Source organism: Lontra canadensis, unplaced genomic scaffold (assembly GCF_010015895.1).
Source record: "Lontra canadensis isolate GAN:19392208 unplaced genomic scaffold, GSC_riverotter_1.0 scaffold72, whole genome shotgun sequence".
NCBI lineage: Eukaryota > Metazoa > Chordata > Mammalia > Carnivora > Mustelidae > Lontra > Lontra canadensis.
The window spans coordinates 10848456-10873396 of record NW_022631066.1 but is presented as its reverse complement, the minus strand read 5'-3'; the positions used below and the strand labels follow the sequence as shown (position 1 = coordinate 10873396).

Genomic DNA, 24941 nt, shown 5'->3' with positions numbered 1-24941 from the left:
TAAATATACAGCATGTCAACCTCCACCGGCTTCAAGAATACTGTTACAGAATACTTTGAATTGTTAGCTCTCCTAACATCAACGACAGGCGCGCTGCCGGAGGGCGCCACCAGGAGTCGCAAGTCTACAGAGGCTTCGTCAACAACGGGGCCCTGGAGCACTCCCTCCCCTCCTCTCACTCACTTCGGCTTCCGCCGGAAGCGGTTATTGTCAGTCGTTGTCGGGTACTTGGACTTGTTTGTGGTGGGTTCGCTGCGCCTTGCTGGGTGAGGCTTGGTGGCAGGAGCCCGTTGGGCGTAAACCAGGGCAACGAGATGGACGTTCTGAAATCGGAGATCCTCCGGAAGCGGCAGCTGGTGGAGGACAGGAACCTGTTGGTGGTGAGGTTCCTTGGCTGTCTTGGGGCCTTGGCGTTCGGAGACGTGTGGGTGGGGGGCGCAGGGAGTGAGGGCGGGGTGAAGGGGTCGGGGCGGAAATGAGGCTTGGTGGGAGCTCCGCGGCTACCCGGAGCAGCCCCTTTAGACCCATCTTTTGACACCTACCTGAGTCTGAGGGAGGCGGGGAATTGGAGCAAACGCCCAAATTTTGGCAGATTTTCCCCGGTTGCCCTCTTTCCCTCGAGGTTTCCCTGTTTACCCTTTACACCCACTCCCATATGTCCGTATTCTGCGAACGTGCCCCGGTTCTGGTGGTGCACGTCTGTGGTTTTACTGAGGGTTTTTGCCCGGCTGAAACGAGAGAATAAAAGGGCAGGGCCAGAATTATTTAAAATCTAGGACTCCGTCCTACTTTTGAAACCCGAGTTTTGATTACATCCCTCCAGTACATAACAAAAGTCTTTTTGGCCAGCCCTTCGCTTGATAGGACGGCTAAAACTATTGTGGACAAACAGTGGAGTAAAAGGAGAAAGGAGAGAATTGCGTGATTTAGAAACTTCCTTAACTAGATGTTCATGACTTTGTTGCATAACAATAACTGAGACCAGCGGTTTTCAAAGCCTTAGGCCTCCGGAGCCCTTTACACTATTACAAATTAGGATCACAAAGGGCTTTGGTTGGGGTATTTGTAGATATTTGCCGCATTAGAAGTTAAAGCTGAGAAATTTTTCTTATTGAAATTTAGATGAGGTACAAAACTGTATTAGTTGCAGGTGCCTAACATAGTGGTTGACAATTACACAGACATTAGGAAATGCTGACCACATTGCAGTTTAATATCTGTCACCAACAAAGGTATTAAAATGTTAGTGTAGGGGCGCCTGGGTGGCTCAGTGGGTTAAAGCCTTTGCCTTCGGCTCAGGTCATGGTCCCAGGGTCCTGGGATCGAGCCCCATATCGGGCTCTCTGCTCAGCCGGGAGCCTGCTTCCTCCTCTCTCTCTGCCTGCCACTCTGCCTACTTGTGATCTCTGTCAAAAAAATAAAATGTTAGTGTATTCCCAGTGCTGTACTTTTCATCAGCGTGACTTAATTTTATAATGGGAAGTTTGTATCTTTTAGTCCTCCTCACCTGTTTTGCTAGAGCCCCACCCCATCACCTTTTCTCTGTATTTTTTAGTTTTTTTTTCCTTTAGATTCTCTATATAAGTGATATTATATGGTATTTCTTTCTCTGATTTACTTCACTTAGGGAAATGACCTCTAGCTCCCATCTGTATTGTCCCAAATGGCAAGATTTCATTTTTTATATGCAACTGTATAATTTTATATAGAATTGACGATTTATAATCCTTTCGGCGTTGAAGTGTCCATCAGTAGTTTTCAAATTTTTCACTGGCCACAGTCACTTTAAGAAATTTTTATATTTTGCTCTGATATATATGTGGAAAAAAAATTCATGAAATAGTTAACTACATGTAATTCAGTCATATGTTTTAATCTCTTCTGTTTGATTTAAAAATGCTGGTTGGGGATTGTTGAATTGTTTTCATTACCTTATCTGTAGCTGGAAAACACCTGTGTTACCTTGTTCTTCTGGAAGAGCTGCCTCAACTTGGTCATTTCAAGTGATGTCGCAGCTTTTTATTGTTAGTCCGAGAGTTGAAATAGTAAGTACTTATTGCGAGTGCCTCATTGTTAAATTGGAGAAGCTCCTATAATAGCCTCCTGTCATCTGTCCTAAATTATCTGCCTGGTGTAACTACTCAGGTAAGTGTAGTCTCTGAGTAGCTCTCATACCAGTGCTTTGGGGCTAACACAGAGCATCATTATGTGGAAAATGCAGGGTGCTTAAGGAACAATAGAGCATAAGTAGCAGTTTTTGTTGTAGTGATGAGGATGGGCTTTGGGTAGAATTTTTAGCTTTGTTTTTTCCCCCAGTATTTACTGAATGTTTTGTATATTTCTATATATGCTACACTGTGCCACAGAAGATTAAAAAAAAATCATGCTCGATCCTTTAAGGAGTATGCATTCAGTTTCATAGAAAATAGGGAAGCCAACAGGCATGATACTCCCCACCTTTTTTTCCTGTTAAAACAGGATGAGGTATCAGTTAAAGCTTGGGTCAAACTTTCCACCTGTGCACTGGATCCGAGCTCATCCTAGCACCACCAGAAACCTGAAATGTCACCTATGTCATTTCTTCCTTTGCCTTCCGTCTATTGGCTTACCCCCACCAGCCCTGGAACATACTAGATGTCTCTTTCGTCTTTAACAAGGTTTTGTTTTTTTTTTTAAAGATTTTATTTATTTATTTGAACACACAGATCACAAGTAGGCAGAGAGGCAGGCAGAGAGAGAGGGGGAATGGGGCTCCCTGCTGAGCAGAGAGCCTGATGCGGGGCTCGATCCCAGGACCCTAAGATCATGACCTGAGTGGAAGGCAGAGGCTTAACCCACCGAGCCACCCAGGCGCCCAACAATCAGGCTTCTTAAAATAAGTTCTAATTTCTGCACACTCCTTAACATGATGCACAAAGGTTGCTGCCCCCACAACGGTACTGAATCCATTCTAATCAGGGACAGCAGTGACCTCCATGTTTTCCAGCTGACCTCGACAACACTTGACACTCTTGACCAGTCTTCTTGCTACAGGTGCTCTTCCACCTCTCCTCCTTTATGATAGTACTAAAAGGATCTTGGACTTAAAAATGTCAAGAGTTAGTAATTTCTTTGCTGGTGAAAATCTGTGCCCATTATACCCTAGCACCACAGTTGTTCTGGCTACTTTGGACCTTTTCTCATTTTTTCAGTTCTTTGAACTTGCCCTTCTTACTCTTACTCATCTTTTTTTTTTTTTTTTAATAGTCTTCTGTAATTTTCTTCAGCTCCATCATAGTCAGTGAGTAGCCTTCAAAAGTGTTTTTTTCTTCCTAGTGTAGCCAAAAAAAAAAAAACCAGTGTGATAGGGGCTTTGTTGATAGCATATTTTGACATCTGCGGAGTAGATTTTTTTTCTTCAACATTTTACTGTAAAAATTTTTAGTTGTGCAGAAAACTCAAAATTGTACAGTTAGAGGGGTGCCTGGGTGGCCCAGTCAGTTAAGCGTCTGTCTTGAGCTCAGGCCATGACCTCGGGGTTCTGGGATCTAGCCGTGGGTCGGGCTCCCTGCTCAACAGGGTATCAGAGTATCTGCTTCTCCCTCTCCTTTGCCCCTTGCCACTGCTTGTGATTTCTCTCTCTCCCTCTCTCTCTCTCAAATAAATAAAATCTTAAAAAAAGTTTTTTAATTGTACAGTTAGAAACTCACATGCATACTATCTAGATTCTTTAGTTAAACCTGCATTAATATTTTGCTCTATTTGCGTTATCATGTACCTGTCCAAGAGGAAAGCTCCATAGCTCAGGGGTAAGAGCGCTGGTCTTGTATCATGTACCTATCTATCTATCACTTCATGTAACAATGTAGAAACTACTTCAGAGCGGTTACAACAGTCAGAACTTTTTAGGAAGGTGATATGCTATTGTAGCTTCTCCACAGTTTGATGAAGGGGCACTCACAAGGTAAGTATTGTAACTCTCACAGATTAACAATAAAAAGCTGGGACACCACTTGAAATGACCAAAGATAAGGGAGCTCTTCGGGAGCTCTACGGACAGGTGTTACTCAGCTGCAGATGGGGAAATGAAAACAATTTAACGATCTTAATATATTTCAAGTTAGGTTATAGACATTGGCACACTTTACCCCTAAACAATTTGGAGTGTATATCATGAACAAGAGTTCAGTGTTTTAAATAAACACTTCTTTTTATGTGTATGCACAATTTTACATATTAAATACATTTTTAATTTTGAAATTTAAAATATTTTATATATTAAGAAATACACAGATCAGTGAATTTTGACAAATGCATATGCCTGTGTAATCCCATCTGTATCAAAATAGAGAGTATTACCTCACTCCATCTTCCAGTCATTCTCTTTGCCTACTACCCCCAGAAGTCACCACTGTTCGTATTTCTTTGCACCAGTTTAGTTTTGCCTGCTCTAGAACCTCACAGGACTGGAATCGTACTGTGCACTCTTCTGTGTTCCACTATGTTTCATCATAATGATTTGAGTTTTCTCCATGTTGGACAGATCAGTTCCTTTTTTTGCTGAGTAGTATTTCATTGCATGAATAGATCTGGTTTGGGAATCCGTTCTTCTGATGTTGGGCTCCTGGGCTGTTTCCAGGGTTTGGCTCTGAAGATGAAAGCTGCTGTGGAACTTGCTGTATAAGTCTGCTGTTTTCATTTCTCTGAGGAAAATGCCAGGGAGTGGAATTGCTAGGTCACAGAGTACATATATGTTTTTATAAAAAGCCACCACATGTTTTTCTAATGTGTTTGGACCATGTTACATATCTACCAGCAAGGAGGGTTCAGAGGTCCTCCATTCCCACGAACAGTTTGTGTTGTCAGTCTTTTTAACTTCAGCCATTTGGAGGATGTGTAGTGATACTGCATTTTGGTTTTAATTTGCATCTGCCTGATAATGATGATAAGTGGTGTGTGTGTGTGTGTGTGTGTTTAGCTCTTTTGTAAAGTGTTAAAATTGCTTGAATATTTTTTAATTGGGTTGGGTTTTTTCCCCTTCTTGTGTTGAAGGAATTCTTCATTAATTATTGATGCCAGGTTTTAGATACCTCAGAGATGTTTTTTGAACATTTTCTTCCGGACTGTGGGTCTTCTATTTCATTCCTTTCCTTGCCTTTCTCTTCTCTTCCCCTCCCCCCTTCACCCTCCCCCCTCTGCTTTTCCCTTTCCTTTTCCCCTCCCCTCCCTTTCCTTTCCTTTTCTTTAAGGATTTATTTATTTGAGAAGGAAGGGAGAGGCAGGGAAAGGCAGAGGGAGAGGAAGAGAAGCAGGCTCCACTAAGTGGGGAGCCCGACACGGGGCTTGATCTCACCACCCTGAGATCGTGACCTGAGCCAAAATCAAGAGTCTGACGCTTAACTGACTGAGCCACCCAGGCACCCCTCTATTCATTTTCTCAATTATGTTTTTTGAAGAGCAAAAGCTTTGAATTTTGATAAGGCCATTTTACCAATTTGTAATGGTTATTCTGTGTGTCCTGTCTGGGAGTATGAGAGCACAGCTAGCTGGAAAAAAGTTTGGCCGTTCTTAAAAGCTAAACATACCCCTACTGTATACGATCCAGTCCCTCTATTCCTAGGTGTTAATTCAGGAGACTAAGGTATTCTCTCACATTCTAAAAGCTTTTTGTTTTTATTTAATAAACAGAATTCTAAACCATTTTGAATCAGTTTTTTGGTATGATGTGAGGTAGTGGTATGGTTTATTGCATTCCATGTGGGTCATCTAGTGGTTCCAGCACCATTTACTGAAAATAATTTTCCCTTTGGATGGTTTTGGTGTCTTGAAAAATCAAATAATTGTTTAAGTGTGGCTCCATTCTGGGTGCTCACTTCTTTTCTCGTAAGCTCTTGGTTGATCTTTATGCCAATGCCACACTGTCTTTTGATTCCTTTCGCATTATGGTGAGTCTCAAAGTCAGGTGAGGTCCATACCACCACCACCACCACCACCACCACTACTAATTCTTCCTTCCTTCTCTTCCCCTTTCTCTTCCTTTTTATTCTCTTGCTGTGATATTTTATTTTTAAGCAGCTTTATTGAGGTGTGATTGACATACAGTATACTACACATATTTTAAATGTATAGTCAGGTGCATTCGACGTAAGTGTTTACCTGTGAAACTTTTCACCACAGTGAAGAGCATGAACATGTCCATCGCACCCCAGAGTTTCCTTTTGCCCTTTTGTAATCCCACTTTCCTGCCCCTCCCTGCCCCCAACACTTGCTCTGTCCACAGGCAACCACTGATCTGCTTTTACTTTCAATTAGTTAGCATTTTCTAGAGTTACCTGAGAAATTGTTGAGTATGGTTGTTTTTTTTTTAAGATTTTATTTATTTATTTGACAGAAAGAGATCACAAGTAGGCAGAGAGGCAGAGAGAGAGAGAGAGGAAGAAGCAGGCTCCCTGCCAAGCAGAGAGCCCGATGCGGGACTTGATCCCAGGACCCTGAGATCATGACCTGAGCCAAAGGCAGAGGCTTAACCCACTGAGCCACTCAGGCACCCCTGTTGAGTATGTTTTCTATCTTGTTGGCCTCCTTTCAGCCTAATAATCATGAGGTTGATTCATATGCTTGTATATATCAGTATTTTATTATTTTTGTTACTGAACAATATTCCACCCTTATATGGGGAAACCCCAGTTTGTTAATTAAACTATTGAAAGACATTTAGGTTGTTTACAGTTTTTGGCTGTTACGATAGAGCTGTTTTGAACATTCGTGGACAGGTTTTTATATGGACATATGCTTTCATTTCCCTTGACTAAATGCCAAGGAGTGAGATGGTTGGGTCATATAGTAGTTATGTTTAATTTTATTTTCTTTAAGAATTTGTGTAAGATTCTTGCATACAGTTTTATATAATTGTATATGTTTTATAGCATATGTAATTACAAAATAGATTTCATTTGTGCAAAGTAAATTTTCATGTAGTTTTCTCCTTTGGATGATCTCAGAGATAAAATACAGCCAAAAGGATTCATTGGCACTTAATAGCTCTTTCATTTTGCAGTCAAATGCTCTACCCCTGAGCTGTACCCCCTAGCTCTTTCATTTTGAAAAGCATTTGTCTTTTTTTTCTTTGGTGAGGACTTAAGGTTTACTCTCCTCAATTTTCATTTTTCAGTTTTCAAACATGTAACAGTAGTCACCGTGCTATACACTATATCTCTGTCAGTAATTATTTTATACCTGAAAGTTTGTACCTTTTGATCATCACCCATTTCCCCAATCCAACTCCTGCCTCTGGCAACCACTAACCTGTGTATTTCGGAGCTTGGTTTGTTGTTGTTAAAATTCCTTGTGTAAGTGAGATCATACATTGTCTTTCTCATTTCAGACTTCACTTAGAGTAATGCCCTCAGGGTCTGTCCATGTTGTTGTAAATGGCAAGATTTCATTTTTTATGGCTGAGTAATACTCCACTGTGTGTGTGTGTGTGTGTGTGTGTGTGTGAGAGAGAGAGAGAGAGAGTGAGTGTGAGAGAGAGAGAGAGAGAAGGAAAGAAAGAGAAATTTTTAAATTTTTTAATCCATTCGTTCAGTGATGGACAAGTTGTTTCCATGTCTTGGCTATTAAAAATAATGCTGCGATGAACACGAGGGTGCAGACATCTTTTCAAATTAGCGTTTTCGTTTTCTTTGGATAAATACCCTGAAGTGCAGTTGCTGAACAGTGTGGTGCTTCTGTTTTTAAGTTTTTGAGGAACCTCCATATCATTTTCTGTAGTGGCTCTACCAGTTTATATTTCCACCAAGAGTGCACAAGGGTTCTCTTTTCTCCGCGTCTTTGCCAATGCTTGTTATTTCCTGTCTTTTTGATAATAGCATTCTGATGGGTGTGAGGTGATAATCTCCTGGTTTTGGTTTGCATTTCCCTGATTAGTGATGTTGATTGGCATCTTTTCATGTGTCTGTTGGCCATCTTTGGGAACATGTCTATTCAGGCCTTCTGCTTATTTTTAAATTAGATTATTTTTGTGCTATTTAGTTGAATGAGTTCTATATATATTTTGGATATTAACCCTCTATCAGGTATGTGATTTATAAATATCTTTTATTCAGTAGATTGCCTTTTCATTTTGTTGATGGTTTTGTTTGCTTAGCAGAAACTTTCTAGTTTCATGTAGTTTCACTTATTTTTTTTCTTGTTGGCTTTGGTTTTGGAGTCAGACCTAAAAACTCCTTATTAAGACAGATGTTAAAGAGCTAACTGCCTCTGGTTTAATGGTTTTGGGTCTTATGTTCAAATCTTTAATCAATTTTGAGTTAATTTTTATGTATGGTTTATGATAGTAGTGTAGTTCAGTTCTTTTGCGTGTGGCAATCCAGCCCCATTTTTTGAAGAGACTACGTTTTCCTTGTATATTTTTGGCTCCCTTTTTGTAAATTAATGGATTATGTGGGCATGCGTTTATTTCTGAACTTTTTTTTTTTTTAAAGACCGATTTATTTGAGAGGGAGAGAGCGAGCAGGCGGGGGAGAGGGAGAGAGACTCAAGCAGATCCACTGTTGAGTGCGGAGCCTGACCGGGGCTTGCTCTCAGGACCCTGAGATCATGACCTGAGCGGAAATCAAGAGTTGGATGTTTAACTGACTGAGCCACCCAGGCACCCCTCGGGCTCTCTCTTTTGTTGCATTCATCTGTTTTTATGCAGCTGCCTGTTTGAATTACTCTAACTTCGTATTATAGTCAGAGATGAGGGAGTGTGATACCTCCAGCTTTGTCCTTTCTCAAAATTACTTTGGCTATTGAGGTCTTTCATGGTTCCATATAAAACTTTGGATTGTTCGTTCTATTTTTGTAATAAATGCTATTGTAATTTTGACAGGGGTTGGGTTGAATTTGTAGAGTGCTTTGAGTAGTGTGGATATTTTCACAGTACAGGCATACCTTGGAGATACTGCAGTTTTGGTTCCAGACCACTGCGGTAAAGCAAATATTGCAATAAAGTGAGTCAGAGTTTTTTGGTTTCCCAATGCACATCAAAGTTAAGTTTACGCTATATTAAGTGTGCAGTAGCCTCGTGTCTATAAAAATACAACATAATTTACAAATATGGCTAAAATATTGCTAAAATATGCTAACTATCATCTGTGCTTCTAGTGAGTTGTAATCATTGATCAGATACCATAGCAAAAATAATAAAATAATAAAAGTGAAAAAGTTTGAAGTATTGCTGGAATTAACAAAGTAGGGCACAAAGTACACAAATGCTGTTGGGAAAATGGCACTGCTAGACTTGATCAAGTCAGGGTTGCTACACATCTTCAGTTTGTAAAAGGCTTAATATCTGTGGAGCACAATAAAACAACATAAGCCTGTACTAATTCTTCCATTCCACGAGCACAGAATATCTTTCCATTTATTTGTGTCTTTAGTTTCTTTCATCACTGTCTTAGGGTTTTCAGCATATAGCTGTTTTATCTCCTTGGTTAAATTTATTTTTTGGTAGTTTATTCATTTTGATGCAACTGTAAATGGAATTGTTTTCTTAATTTCTGTATCTGATACTTTATTAGTACATAGAAACAACAGATTTGTATGTTGATTTTTGTATCCTGCAGTTTTGCTGAATTTATTTATTCTTACAGTTTTTTAATGGTGTCTTTAGGGCTTTCTGTATATAATATGTCTTCTGCAAATAGTGACAGTTTTACCTTTTCATTTTGGATTTTTCTTGAGTATTTGCTGTGGTGAGGACTTCAAATACTGTGTTGAATAAAAGTGATGAGAATTGATCCTGTTGTCTTGTTCCTGATCTTAGAGGAAAAGCTTTCAACTTTTCATTATTGAGTATGATGTTTTCTGTGGGCTTGTCCTATTTGGCCTTTATTATGTTAGTATGTTCCCTCTCTAACACTATTTTGAGAGTTGTTTTTTTTTAATCATAAGTGGATGTTGAATTTTGTCATGCTTTTTCTGCAACTATTGAGATGATAAGATTTTTTTCCCTTCCATTTTGTTAATGTGATGTATCACATCGATTTGCAGGCCTTGAATGATCCTTGCATCCTTAGAATAAATCCCACTTGGTTATGGTGTATAGTTCTCCAAATTCATTGTTGAATTTGACTTGTTAATATTTTGTTGAGGATTTTTGTGTCTATATTCATCAGGAATATTGGCCAGTAATTTTTCTTTCCTTGTAGGATCCTTGTATGGTTTTAGAATTGGGGTGATGCTGGCCTAATAAGATGAGTTTGGAAGTGTTCCTTCCTCTATTTTTTGGAAGCATTTGTGAAGGATTAGTGTCAATTCTTTGAATGTTTAGTAGACTTAACCAGTAAATCCATCTGGTCCTGAACTTTTTTTTTTTTTGAGAGGTCTTTGATTTCTGATTCAGTCTCCTTGCTAGTAATCAGTTTGTTCAGATTTTGTATTTCTTGATGATTCAGTCTTGAAGATTGTAGTTTTCTAGGAATTTATCCAAGGTTGTCCAGTTTGTTGGCATATGATTGCTTATGATAGTTTCTTTAAGATCATTTTGTATTTCTGTGGTATCAATTGTAACGTCTTTCATTTATGATTTTATTTGGGCACTGTCTCTTTACTTGATAAGTGTAGCTGAAGATTTGATGTTTATCTTCTCAAAAAAAAAAAACTTAGTTTCATTGATCTCTTAGCGTTTTAGTCTCAATTTCATTTATTTTTGTTCTGATATTTGTTAATTCCTTCCCTCTGTGAACTTCAGGATTCATTTATTCTTTTCCTAGTTCCTTGAGGTGTGAAGTTAGCTTGTTGGAGATTTTTCTTGTTTCCTGAGGTAAGCATGTATTGATATGAGCTTCCCTCTTAGAACTGCTTTTGCTGCATCCCATAAATTTTAGTAAGTTATACTTCCATTTTATTTGTTTGAAGGTATTTTTTCATTTCTCCTTTGATTTCATTGACACTGCCTTTGTTCAGTAACATGTTGTTTAATCTCCACATATTTGTGAAATTTCCAGTTTGCTTCCTGTAATTGATGTCTGGTTTCATACCGTTGTGGTTGGAAAAGATGGTTGATGTGATTTGATTCTTCTTTAAGACTTGCTTTGTGGCCTAATGCATGATGTTCTGGAGAATGTTCCATGTGCACTCGAAGAATGTCTGTTCTGTTTTTGATGGAGTGTTCTGTATGTATGTGTTATGTCCAGCTGGTTTTAAGGCATCATTTCCTTATTTTTTTTAATCTGTCTGGATGATCTGTCCAATGATGTAGCATTATGTCTCTTCAGATTGTTTGTGTGTCCTCCCATCTGGTATATTACTTTAGGGATTTTAAGACTTATTTTCATATTTCAGCAAGATGTTGACCCTGCTACATGGTTTGCGATCTCATGTATAGTGTTTTTTTTTTGTTTGTTTGTTTTTGTTTTTTTTTTTTTGTTTTTTTTTTTTTAAGACTGCATCTGAGAGAGCATGTGAGCTGGGGAGGGGCAGATGGAGAGAATCTTAAGCAGGCTCAACAGGAAGCCCCAGGTAGGGCTTGATAACAGGACCCTGAGATCCTGGCCTGAACCTAAATCAAGAGTCTGATGCTTAACTGACTGAGCCACACAGGCGCCCATAACTAATCTTGCTTTGCATATTCAGGCTGTATATTTGTTGGCTTTCCCATGTGTTTTTGTAGAGTTCCTGGTGATGTTTGTATCTAATTTATGTAAGCACTAAAAACCTTAACATGATTCAGGAAGGCTGATTTTAAATTATTGAAATGTTGACAGTCATGCTGGAAAGTTTTAAGTTTTGCTTTTCCTTTATTAGGAAGGCAGACATTTTAGGTGATATGGTAGGTAGGTAGGTTTCTGTACTTTGGACCTATGAATCTCAGTTTTATAATCTAGAAAGTACAACTTGGATAGAGTCCAAGAATAACATTTGTGAAGCAGCGTGTAGGAATTAGGTTCTGTCTTAAAAAGTAGAAGCATGTATATAAAAATATACATCCTTTCTGCATTGTTTTTTTAAAATCTGCCAGGGTGAAAGGGCCAATAGAAATGTTAGGTGCTTTAGGAGAGAATCCAAAGAAATATAAACCATCCATTCATATGCTGTCTTAAAATGTATACCAGCCACTTTTAGATTTTCATGTTTGTAGGTCTTTATTATACATTCTGTAGTTCAATAAACTTTGAGTTTAAATATTTTGAATATAGTTAGGAAAATAAATTTGTAAAGTGAATAAACAAGTTGTAAAACCTGACTGTGGCTGCATTCTTGAATAGCTCTATAACTTTGGGCAAGTTATCCAACCTCCTTGAGTTACCTTTAAAGGTACTGAATCACTGATATTTAAGTTTTAATACTGTGTAGTTTTAATTCTCTCATAAGTGTGTCCCCAGCATCTTATATTTCAAAGCATATTTTCAGTGTTCTTTATAAAATAACGTTTTACGGTTAGAGAAGCTTTAGTTGCTCTTGCAAACTGCTCTTTTTTTCTAAATAGAAGGCATATAAAGAGTGGCATTTGAAACATGGTGGGTAACCTTTTGTGTCAGACATCTTTTGTTGTCATAAAATAAATGGTCACATAGTACAAAGCAAAGTATTTTTATTTTTCTCATCCTAATTCCAAAATGAAGAGCTAAGTAATTAAAAATTTTATTGTTAATCATTCATTCAAAGGTGCCTGGGTGGCTCAGTTGGTTAAGCATCTGCCTCCACTCTGGTCGTGATCTCTAGGTCCTGGGATTGAGCCCTGCATCAGGCTCCCTGCTCAGCGGGGAGATCTTGAGCTCTGGAATGCCCCTGGAAGGGATGGGCCTTAGGCAGGAGGAGGGTTTCCTTTTCTATTCTGAAATGAAGCAAGTATTGGTACAGAGCCACATAAGGATTAGTACGGGGAGGACTTCTCTTTCAGTGGCTTCCTTTTTCTCTGTAACAGTGTGGCTTAGTCATTTGCTGAGAATGAGGGGGAGAATGAAGGGGTAAGAGGTCCAAGAGAGTGGAGAATGTTACTGGTCATTGTAGAGAATAGGAGAGCAAACTAAATGGATAAGTACACCAGGATCAGTGGACAGCATTGAGGCCCAAGTGGTTTCCTAATATGCTTAGCACACTGGGTACCACCATGGGGAGGGCCAATGAAGGGATTCTACTAGGACCTTGGTTCTCACTTCTTGATTTCAGAACCCCTTTACATCTTTAGTTGATGGCTCCAGAGAGCTTTTGTTTATATAGGATGTATTTATTGATAATTATGCAATTAGAAATCAAAACTGGGAAATTTAGGGGCATCTGGGTGGCTCAGTTAAGTACCTGCCTCTTGATTTTGGCTCAGGCCAGGATCCCAGGGTATTGAGATCGAGCGTCATGTCAGGCTCCGTGCTGGACGTGGAGCTGGACGGGCTTGAGATCTTTCTCTCTTCCCTCACCCACTCCCCTTACTCATGCATGAGTGCACTCTCTCTCTCTCTCTCTCTCAAAAAATAATAATGATAATAATAATAAAGAATTAAAAATTAAAACTGGGAAATTTAAAAATACTTACATTCCATGTTGACTTATATTTTATACTATAGTAAACCCATGTGTGTTAACATAGTGCTCTTATGAAAACTGTATTTTCCAAAACAAAAGAAATTAGCAAGAAGAATGACATTTTTTACAACTTTGCAAATCTTTTTAATCCCTGTCATGTTAGGAGATAGTTGGAGTCTCCTGTTTCTCCATTCAGCCTGTTGCGATATGTTGTTTTTGTTCAAGTATATGAGGAAACTTCATTTTCACATAGCTAGGTCATTGGAAAAGGTAGTATTTTAATAGCCTTTTCAGATAATTGTGGATATTCTTCTTTGATACTATACTAAAACTACACAAATGGTAAATTTTTAAAGATGAGAGTATGGATTCTGGCTGATACCAATGAACTTTTTTTTTTTTTAAAGATTTTATTTTTAAGTAATCTCTGTACCCAACTTGGGTGTCAAACTTGACACACCTTGATCAAGAGTCATATTCTCCACTGGCTGAACCAGCCAGGTGCCCCATCAGTGAACTTTTTATATATTACAGTCTATTGATCTGTTATGCTCCAGATCTATTCTAATCTAGTCTGCTCATAAATCTTTTGCCTATGCATAATTTCGGAGCTTGTTTCCTTTGTACTGTCATAGTTTGCTGAGTTACATAGATCTTCTACATGGTGATATGTTTCAGTAGATGATGTAAAAATGGCATTCATTAATATCACCACTGATTCATCTGAAAAGCTTTCAAGTATTGGGAAGCCCTCAAGTTCATAGAGTTGGCTGCAAGGTTGCCACCATTCTGATTTTTGCTTGAAAGATGGAATTTTATCATAGGCAAGAAATAGTATCGTTGTCCTTTTAGTAACAGGCTTGCTTTGTCTAGCTTTGAGAAAGCGTCTGCTAAACAGGAGACAGCTATCCTACTTTATTATGTAGCAGAACTGCTTTATTTGTTTGATTTCATCACACCGGATAGTAAAAGATGAAGAATACAATGAACTCTGAGGCATAAATAAAGATCAGTACTTTATTTGTGCTGAGGTTCCAGTGGGTTTCAGCACCCCTGCTTTTGTACCATCAGTGCAAGTATGATCGCAGGGAAGGGGGGGGCACATAACCTCTTAGTATTATTATGATAATATGTCTGACCTTGTACAACCTCTGAAAAGGTCTTAGGGACCCTCCAGAGGTCCATGAACAACATTTTGAGTATCAATGTTCTGGGCTAAGATTTTCTTAGCCCAGAGATTTTCTTTCCAATTCCATTGGAATTGGGGTGTGGTAGTAAAAGATGCTACCGTAGACTGGACCACAGACTCTGGCCTGGAGAGTCCTTTACTTTCTTTCTACATAGCTGTTCCTTCTGAGAGGATACCAATGTGTGTTTGTCAGCTTATTTATATGAAATGTGACGGGGTGCCTGGGTGGCTCAGTTGGTAAAGCGTCTGCCTTTGGCTCAGGTCATGATCCTGGGGTCTTGCTCTGTGGGAGTCTGCTTCTTCCTCTGCCCCTCCCCCGATTTGTGTATCTCTCCCCCGCCCCCAACTCCCTCACTCCCTCTCAAATTAAAAAAAACAAAAAAAAAAGATGAAGCTTTAAATGAAAATACAACAGCTATGTAGTCAAAAGAAATGGCTGATGCTGGGATAAGATATTGGCAGTGAAGAACTGTAGCTTGCAATACTGGATCAGTTCAGAGGATTTAAGGACCAGAGTTCTAGTTATGCGTGTTACTCATGAGACTCAGTAAATTGTGAGAATGTCCCCTGCCCTTTCTAACTCTCAGGTCTCTCGTGTCTAAACTGGGATTAATATTATTTGCTTCCAACTTTCTCAGGTAGTGTTGATGTTGGGACGATGCCATCAGTTCTTTATTCCAGGGAATACCTTCAACTTGATATCTGTAAAGCTGTGTTTAGCGTGTGGTAGATGAATCAGTAAATGTTCATTGAGTTAATGGACTAAAACAAAGCTGTTTATTGTGAGAAATTTAAACATATGCAAAAAGAATTATATAATGAACCTCTCTCTATCCTTGTCTTAACACTTTGTAACTCTAGAAAATACGAACATGTTCCTTTATAAACAAGATGTGATCATACCCAAAAAAATTAGTTAGGTCCTTAATATCATTAAATACTCTTCTCACTCCAGTGTCTGCAATTGAATGAAAATATGTACATACATGTTTTTTACAGTTGGTTTCTTCAAGTCCGATACAGTCAATCCACTCGTTGCATTTGTTTACTATGACTCTTGGTTTCTTTTAATCAAGAACAATTTCATTCAAACCCTTCCCCCCTTTTTATGCCATTAACTTGTTGGAGAAACTGGCTAGTTTGGTAAGTGTCCCAGTTTTTTTATTGCTTCCCTGTGATGGTGTATAGTTTATTTCCCTGTTCCCTACATTTCTAATAAACTAGAGATGAGACCTACCATCAACAGATGAATGGATAAAGATGTGATGTGTGTGTATGTGTACACACACACAATGGAATATAACTCAGCCATCAGAAAGAATGAAATCTTGCCATTTGCAGTAACATGGATGGAACTAGTGGGTATTATGCTAAGTGAAATAAGTCTGAGAAAGACAAATACCATACGATTTCTCTCACGTGGAATTTAAGAAACAAAACAGATGAACGTAGGGGGCGGGAAGGAAAAATAAAAATGGAGGCAAACCATAAGAGACTCTTAGCTTATAGAGAACAAACCAAGGGTTGCTAAAGGATAGGTTAGCGGGGGGAAGGAGTGATGGGCATTAAGGTGGGCACTTGATGTAATGAGCACTGGGTGTTACATGCAACTCAGAAATCACCGAATTCTACCCCTGAAACTAGTAACACACTGTATGTTAACTAAATTGGATTTAAATAAAAATTAAAAAAAAAAAAGACTTAAATGTGTGATTAGATTGACATGGAGCTTTTTGGCAGGAATACTTTGTAGATGCACTGTATACCTCCTACGTGTATAATATAGGAGACACTTAATGTTTTCCTGATGCCAGTCCTTCAGGTGTGGTGCCCTGAGCTGTTGATTGTTCACCATCAATTTCTATTGTCATGATCTTAGCATCCATGATTATTGTCAGAGTGAATGAGCTTGGACACTGAGGTGCTAAATACATGTGTGGAGATATTACTGAGGTACTGTTACAGATACTACTAATGAAGTAGGGCAGTAGCATTATTTGAGCTAAATCATTAGTGGAATAGTATCCAAGATGGATAGCTGTAGACGATGGTAACATCATCAAAATTAGGGACCGTAGGTTTAACAAGAGACTAATGTATGTAGTATAGAACTAATATTTTTTTCTCCTACGGATTTAGAGCTTGTCTCATAACATTGAATCCTATAAAACAAATAGCTTTAAATGATTTTGTTAATACTTTCAAACCATTTTATGTCTGCATTAAGAATTAATACAATTTTATGGCTTGATTAATACAAATATAATTAATTGATACAAAAAGATTACAAGTGACAAGAAGAACTTGGACACACCCTTGGAGCTGTCTGGGTAATGGGAGTTAAGATGTCAAATATGGTTAACCCTAAATTTTGTTCAGTTGTTTCTGTTGGGAGAAAATAAAGCATCTGGTTTTATGTGGTTTGTAATGAATTCATTTGTAGAAATTATCTTTGAAACCAAACATTGGGAAATCAAATCAAAACAATGTGGACAATTGGAAAATATTGTTGGTTTCTTCTCTTTGCTATTGGATAGTCCTGTTAAAATGATGCTGTAAGAAAAATACTTCATATTTAGAGCGGGGTAGAAGATAGGTGCCATGTTCAAGAAATCAGTATAATCTCTGTAGAATCAAACTTGACCATACTCTTGAAAAACTGAAAAGTGTTTTTAGGTTGATGGTAGAACATGAAATTTTTTTCCCAGGGACCTATTAATGTACTTCTTTCTTCAATAGGAAAATAGAAAGTATTTCAAGCGTAGTGAACTTGCAAAAAAAGAAGAGGAAGCATATTTTGAAAGATGTGGCTATAAGGTATGACTGCTTGCTTTTATGTTATTGTATATTCGAGTTTAAATTTTTATAGCTGTTGTTAAAGTGACAAAATTATTGATCTCTGTTCACTTTATCAATGTTATATATTAGCCTATAAATGAGAAGCCATCTGGAGAGGTATGAGCTTTTTTCTTTTCTTTTCTTTTTTTAATCTTGAATTCAGGAAAATACATGCATGACTTTTAGCTTGGAATGGTTTGGCTTTTTGTGGACAGCATGAAGTGGCTTGAGATCAAAGCTTGAATTTTTTTTTTTTTCTTTCAATTCCTGGATCTGATACTGCCTCATCTTCATCACCACCACCATGCCTTTCCTCACCTCTCCCAATAAAAGTCTATTTTAAAGGGTTTCAAAACATTTTATTTATTCAACCACCGAGGTGTTACCAGTGGTATTTTCCCCACTTTCACTTGAATATTTTAAGCCATTCTTTTTGTTTGCATTGTTGGTTCCTTTTGGCCCTAAGTACCTCTGTCTGAGATAGTAAGCCATACATTTATATGCTTTTGTGTAATAAGGTACCACATTTGAAACACTGCTTGTCTATTGTATAGAAAATGTATAGAAATATTTGTTAGAAACAAGTGAGTTGTCTGGAAGACTATACTTTTGAAGCATGACTAAAAGTATCCTTAAGGTTCCCCTATTATTACCCTATTCAGCTATTATCCTAGTTGAATAATATTTTGGCGTTTTTATTGGGAGGGGTTAAATGTTATGAGGTGAAGTTCTGTTTAAATTATTTTAAAAGAAGACAATATCTAGTGTGATGATTTTTTAAACAATACTTAGCGGTTCTGTTGAAATATTTTTGCCAGATCATAAATTTGACATCAACTTTTTGCTTGTGAAATGTATATAATATAATATTCTTGTGCATGTGATGGGGAAAGTTCTAGAAATTAATCTAGCAAAGCACTTCTAGACGGAAGCATGAGGAATGCAAATGGTATGTATATGCATTTGATTTTGTCTTATAGTGTGGCAGAGGGCAAGTGTTAATGTAGTTTTACATTTCTGATAGATTTCTAAAATACGAAAGTTTGCATTTGTATTTTATATTTCCCATAAATATATTGGTTTCATTTGTTTCCAGTTTAGGAAGTTAAAACATAATTCATGTAAATAGCCATCAAATAGATACTAAGAAGAATTCTTTTGCTTACCCATTGTTGTCTAACTGACACTTGATCTGGAATGATCTGGAATAAGAATCATTGACCATGGGTTTAGTCTGCTGACTTGTTGCTTTCCGCCATTCCTAAATTTGAACCTTTTCCACTTTTTGGTAAGGTAGGAAAATAATTTAAAACGGGCGGTTTTGCGTTGTTTAGATTGCTTCAGTGATGTGTTAGTACTTGTTGATACAGAGCAAAGCACTGAAGCAAAATCACTACTGTAAAGTTACTGGTTACAACATGGGAGTCCTGCTGACAACATGTCTTCGATTTTTTTTTTCCTACAAGTGATGAGCTGGCATTCTATAATTAAAAATGCTTTTCATCCTCAGAGTTTGCGAGAAATACCTGTTTTTATGCTTAAAAAGAAAGGGTTTTCTAAAACATGTTTAGTATTTCCTTCTTGGTAATAATGAAATATAGCACATTACCTTTATTCCTTTATGAAAACTAGTTACCATTTATGAGGCTTGAGGCTGATGTGGTTTGTGAAAAATCTGGAAGTTTAGTTTTTTCTTCAGTTTTCTGTCTGTACCAATTAATATAACCTTTAACGCTTAACTACAGAATCAGAAATGATAAAATTTTAACGATATAGCCTTTCTTAATTGCTTTTTCCCCCTTAATGTTGACCTTTTATTTTTTTTATCTTTTTTTAAATTTTTTATCTTCTTTTGGCATTTTAGATTAGTTTCATGATCAGATGGAAAACCGTGTTTGAGTATGTTTTTACAGACCACACATGCCATGGGTCTTACAAATTGCTGAACTTAATTTTCCTAAACTGTGAGCTGGGCAGCAGACTCAAGAAAGCACATGAAGAGATTTTTTTCCCCTGCAGGTCCCTATACACAAGAATGTCCACTCTGTGTGGATGATTGGGAAGGTGCTAGAGCTGTTGTTGATGCTGTGGTGCTGTTATTTCCTTGGGGTTCATAGTGCAGTTTGGGGGCAGATCTCTGTAGCTTTGGGAGTGTTTCTGCATGTCCAGCAGTGATTTCAGTGCACTTGGAATCCTGCCTTTCAAAAAGGAGGGTAGGAAATAAACAGGAGCTTGAAGCATCACGGGTTTCTTAGAAAGCAGGTTTTTTTTGGGTCTTCATTTAAAACCCAGAGCAAGGATCTGGGTTTTAACCCTGTCAGATAATTTTCTCAAAGAAGAGAAGCCAATTGATTGTTTTTAAGAAAAAAGTAAAATTCTTAAGAGTCTAGGGAGGAAGGAGTCTAAATTACAGCCCTTTTAAAAGTTTTTGATTTTGGAAACCATTATATTTCTGTCACTTTTCAGTAGCAAGAATGCTGTCTCCTGTGTGCATGTTTGCTACTTGTGTCCCTAAAATGGAGGCGTTTGATGAGTTTTCAAAAGCATGTCCATTTATTAGGAGCTTTTTCCTTGGTCGAACATTTAGAAAACCTGGAATATTTGAAACATGTTTAATTTCCATTACCAACTAATGCACAGAATGGTAAATATTAGCTGTATTATACTTTAAAAACCTAAATTTAATTCTTTGGCTATTAATACAGATACAGCCAAAGGAGGAGGACCAGAAACCATTAACTTCTTCAAATCCAGTGCTAGAACTTGAACTGGCAGAGGAAAAGTTACCCATGACTCTTTCTAGGCAGGAGGTAAGTTTATATATAAGTGTTTGATTGGAAAAAAAAAAAAAACTCCAGAGCATTTGCATTTATCTTCCGTTCTTTCCAGTAAGCTTGTGTCATTATTGCCTATATAACATGTCTGGCTGAACTAAAATAATGTGCAGCTAGCCACTTTCCTTCTTGAGATTCTAAATCTCCACGCCTTTTTTTTTTTTTTTTTTTTTTAAAGAGAGAGAGATTGCATGCACATGAACATGGGAGAGGGACAGAGATAAAGGGAGAGGGGAGAAGCAGACGCCCTCCTGAGATAGGGACTTGGGGGCTCTATCCCAGGGCCCCGAGATCATGACCCAAGCCAAAGACAGATGCTTAATCCACTGAGCCACCCAGATGCACCAATCTCTGCTTTTCTTCATACTCTTAAAGTTTTAAAAGAATATATTTTTCTAAACTTTAAAAATTAAACACATTGTTCTAATACATATTTTTAAAGTAATTATACATAGATTATTTGTCTTAAATTATTTTAAATACACATTTTGTAACAATACATCACTCTAGGTCAAAACACAGTTCTGTATAATTTTTTATAACTATATAGTTTCCCATAATATTTTAAAAACCTATTATTATTTTAAAAATTAAACCGTAATGGTCAGTTAGATTGCTTCAGGATTTCCCTATTATAAATCCTACTGAGATGAACATTTTTATACAGATGTCATTAGATGCATGCTAACTAACATATGATTGTTCCCTTTGGAAAATTTGTGAGAAGCATGATTTCTAGAATCTGTTGACTAAAGACTGTGCGTTTCTGTGACTCGGGGTACATATCACTACAGGGCTCTTGTAGACATGTTGCCCCAGTTTGTACGCTTAACTGCAGTGCTCATCTGTACATGGGCCAATACCAACTGTTACTTTTCTGAAAAAGCCAAAAACCACAAAAATTTCAGTATACTCCTGTGACACGAAGACTACAGACTATACGGGGTGGAGGCGGGGGAGGGAACCAAACAAAAATGAACTTGGAATGGGAGGATAGAAAGGATGGCTGACCCTAAACGCTGTCATGGGAGTCAGATGAAGGGTTTTGGAATACCGAGCCTGAAGAGAAGAATATTGGAGATCTTAAAAAAAAAATCCATTGACAGCAGGTATAATTTTGAAAACATTTTATATCTTCTGTGGTTTCATGAAGTAGAAATGAGATAAATAGGGAGAATTTTGAAGCAGAGATTTTAGTTGATTGTGAGAAGTAAAAGCTATCTGTCCCAAACTGGTATGACCTGTTGCATAAGAGATGTGGTCCCTGTCATTGGTCAATTGCGGACCTCGTAGAGGTGCATTTGAGGTCATTTCTGCGTTGATGGGAGGTAGCACCAGATGGCCTCATAAGCTGCTTTTGAATACCGAGCTTTGGTTAACTCAGTGGGAGCTCGACCAGTGGTTTCTGTGCTACTATTTATGTTTCCAGATAAAGTTCTTGGTACTTAAAAAACATTTTGGGTCAACCTTTATTTTTCTCAGTTATAATTTTTTCTTATGAAATGGAACGTATATACAAATAGCACACAAAACATGCATGTACAATATAATGGAAGATTCTCAAACAGACACCCATTGACCATCACCCAAGTCAAGACACAGTATTCTCAGTCCCTCAAAAGCCTGCCCTGTGCCCTCCCCTGATCATTACTCACTTCTCTTCTGGGAGGTAAGTGTTTGGTTTTCATGTAGTCTTGGCCATGGTCTGTGCGTTATCAGCTGATTCTGGACTGTATTTTCCTTCTACATAAATAAAAATATATAAAAGTTACCATTCCCTTCCATCTTAATGTTTTTCTTAGGTATTCTGTTACACAGATGGAGCCTTTGCTGAAAGAGTCAGCCAAAGGACCTTAAATATGGTAGGGTTTTTTAAAGTGTGACAGTAACTCATTGTATCCATTCATGGAAAATTAAAAAACAAACACAACTGACTTTTTCTGTCTACATTTCAAAATAAGTATTTTGTCACTTAAGGGAGGAATTACTATTACTCCAAACACTGGAATTACTATTACTGTTAATACTTCTTACAGGTTATCAGAAGATTGAGAGAAAGAGGAGAACCAATCAGACTATTCGGAGAAACCGATTATGATGCTTTTCAACGTTTAAGAAAAATAGAGATCCTCACACCAGAAGTTAACAAGGTAAGAAGTCAGAACAAAACTTGAGAAAGCTCACTGTACCACATAAACAAGAATAGTATGGAGTTTGAGTTATTGCATTATTTTAGGCAAAGATGAAAAAGTAAAGTTGCCAGATTATTGCTGCTGAATGTACGTTTTCTTTAATTCTTTTAAAAAGCACCTGTCTTAAGCATACAGTTCAGTGCATTTTGACGAGTCCACTCCAGGCATGTAACCACAACCCTTAGGAAGATACAGAAGGTTTTCACCACACTTTCTTGTGTGTCCAGTGCCCCTTCTTAGCCAGTCCTATTCCTTCTCCTCAATGCCTGAGCAAACACCTTTTAAAATTCTATCACTGTAGATTAATTTTGCTTGTTCTGCATTTCATAAAGATGGAGTCATGAGAGTATGTTTGGCTTCTTCTGCTGAGCATATTTTTAAAAAGATTGTTTCTGCAGAAATCGGTAGTTTGTTCCTTTTCATTGCTGGTGATAGTTGCCTGAATATCCCACCATTTGTTTCCAACTTTGGGCTGTTATGAATAACACTGCTATGAATAATTTTTAAACAGGTCTGCTTGGAACCTGTGTTACTTCTCTGTGGTAAATATGTTCTATCTCTTAGTAAATACCTGAAGAAGAATTGCTGAATAATGAGTAAATGTGTGCTTTAGTTTTTAAGAAATGCCAGGTGTTTCCAAATGTCATCAGTATTTGTTATTTTAAGTCTTTTAAATTGTAACTGTTCTCTTGTATGTGTAGTAGTATTTCTTTGCGGTTCTATTCACAGCCTCCTGTTAACTAACTGTAATGAGCATCTTTCCTTAGACTTACTGCCCGTACATTTCTCTGGGCAGTGCATGTTAAAACCTTTTGTTCATGTTTTAGTTGGGTTGTTTGCCCTTTTATTTTTGAATTGTAGGAGTTCTTTGTATATTCTCAATACAAGCCCTTAGATGTACAGATATATGGTTTGTTACTATTTTCTGCTTGTCTTTGGCTTACCTGTTCTTTTCATGGTGTCTTTTGATGGGCAGATTTAAATTTTGATGAACTCCACTTTTTTATGGTTATCGCTTTTGGTGTTTTTCTGAAGAAATATTTGCCTATCCCAAGGTTTTAAAGAGATACTCTTTATTTTCTCTAAAAGCTTAACAGTTATAGCTCTTAGGGCTTTGATCTGGTCTTATAGCTCAGCAGATGGTCTGTCTTGGTGAATATTCCATAGGCTCCTTAAAAAAAAATGTCTTTTATACGTTGGGTAAATGTCAGTTACAGTAGTGTTGTTCAGATCTTCTGTGGCCTTAATAACTTACCTGTTTGCTCTACCAGTTACTGAGAGACAGGTGTGTGATCTATGCTGTGTAACATGCCGCTGCAAAACTGAGGAGCTTCAAACAATTTACTGTAAAATCTTTTTCAGTCCTCTGTGCCTGTAACGAACCACCCTGAAACTTAGTAACTTAAGATATTTTATCACTTAGGGTTCTGTGGTTTGATTAGGGGTGCACTGGACAGTTTTTTTTTGCTTGGAGTCTCCCATGTGATTGCAGTCCGATGTGGACTGTGGCCAAGGTCATCAAAGGGTCCCTTGGACTGGCCTTCCAACTGCGTAATACCATAGAGGTTCATCTATGTGATAGTGTAGGTCAGAATTTCCTTCCTTTTTAAGGCTGAATTAATACTCTCTTGTTCATATGGATCCCATTTTGTTTATCCATTCAGCTTTGATGGACATTTGAGTTGTTGCTACCTTTTAGCTATTGTGAATAATCCTGCTTTCAACAGAGGTTTACAAATACCCGTTTGAGTCCCTGCTTTCACTTCTTTTATGCATACCTGAGATGCAGACTTGGTGGATTCTACAGTCATTCTGTTTAGCTTCTTTCTTTTAAGCATAAATGAATAAAAACATTCACCTGCTCTAATGTTCACAGCAATTTTTTAAAAAATTTTCAGTCCTGTTGAAATTCTTAGAGTTAGTGGGTTTTGTAATGCTTAATTTTTTACCAACATTTATTTCTTTTCTATATCCTGAATTCCTTTCTTTATCAAAAGATAGTATTAAGGGGTGCCTGGGTGGCTCAGTGGGTAAAGCCTCTGCCTTGACTCAAGTCATGATCTCAGGATCCTGGGATAGAGCCCCGCATCGGGCTTTCTGCTTGGCAGGGAGCCTGCTTCCTCCTCTCTCTGCCTGCTTCTGCCTACTTGTGATCTATGTCTGTCAAATAAATAAATAAAATCTTTTTAAAAAGAAGATAGTATTAAGATACTAATGTGATTAAATTAGTATGTGATTTAGTTTTTCTACTAGTCATGTTTCATTCCTTGAAAATTTTTCTGGTTATTAATATTAATTAATTGCAGCCTGCCATATTTTAATCTTCTAAAGCTTGTCCCAGATACCAAGAGCTTATTTGTAAATTTTTAAAAAATTGAGGTATAACTGATATATTACATA

General features: G+C 37.7%; 1 protein-coding gene across 2 annotated transcripts in view; it reads left to right on the top strand.

The window, feature by feature from the left end:
• Positions 1 to 294: 294 nt before the first annotated feature.
• Positions 295 to 24941, top strand: part of PRPF18 (pre-mRNA processing factor 18) — a 46618-nt gene continuing 21971 nt past the window's right edge. Inside the window, exons 1-5 of one of the 2 annotated variants that reach the window (XM_032880956.1) lie at positions 295 to 380; positions 17417 to 17494; positions 17606 to 17632; positions 20221 to 20325; positions 22386 to 22499. In XM_032880956.1, the coding sequence (XP_032736847.1) occupies positions 315 to 380; positions 17417 to 17494; positions 17606 to 17632; positions 20221 to 20325; positions 22386 to 22499 (390 nt within the window). In that variant the 5' untranslated portion in view covers positions 295 to 314. The remainder of the gene's footprint in view (positions 381 to 17416; positions 17495 to 17605; positions 17633 to 20220; positions 20326 to 22385; positions 22500 to 24941) is intronic. The other variant, XM_032880957.1, reaches the window with a different exon arrangement.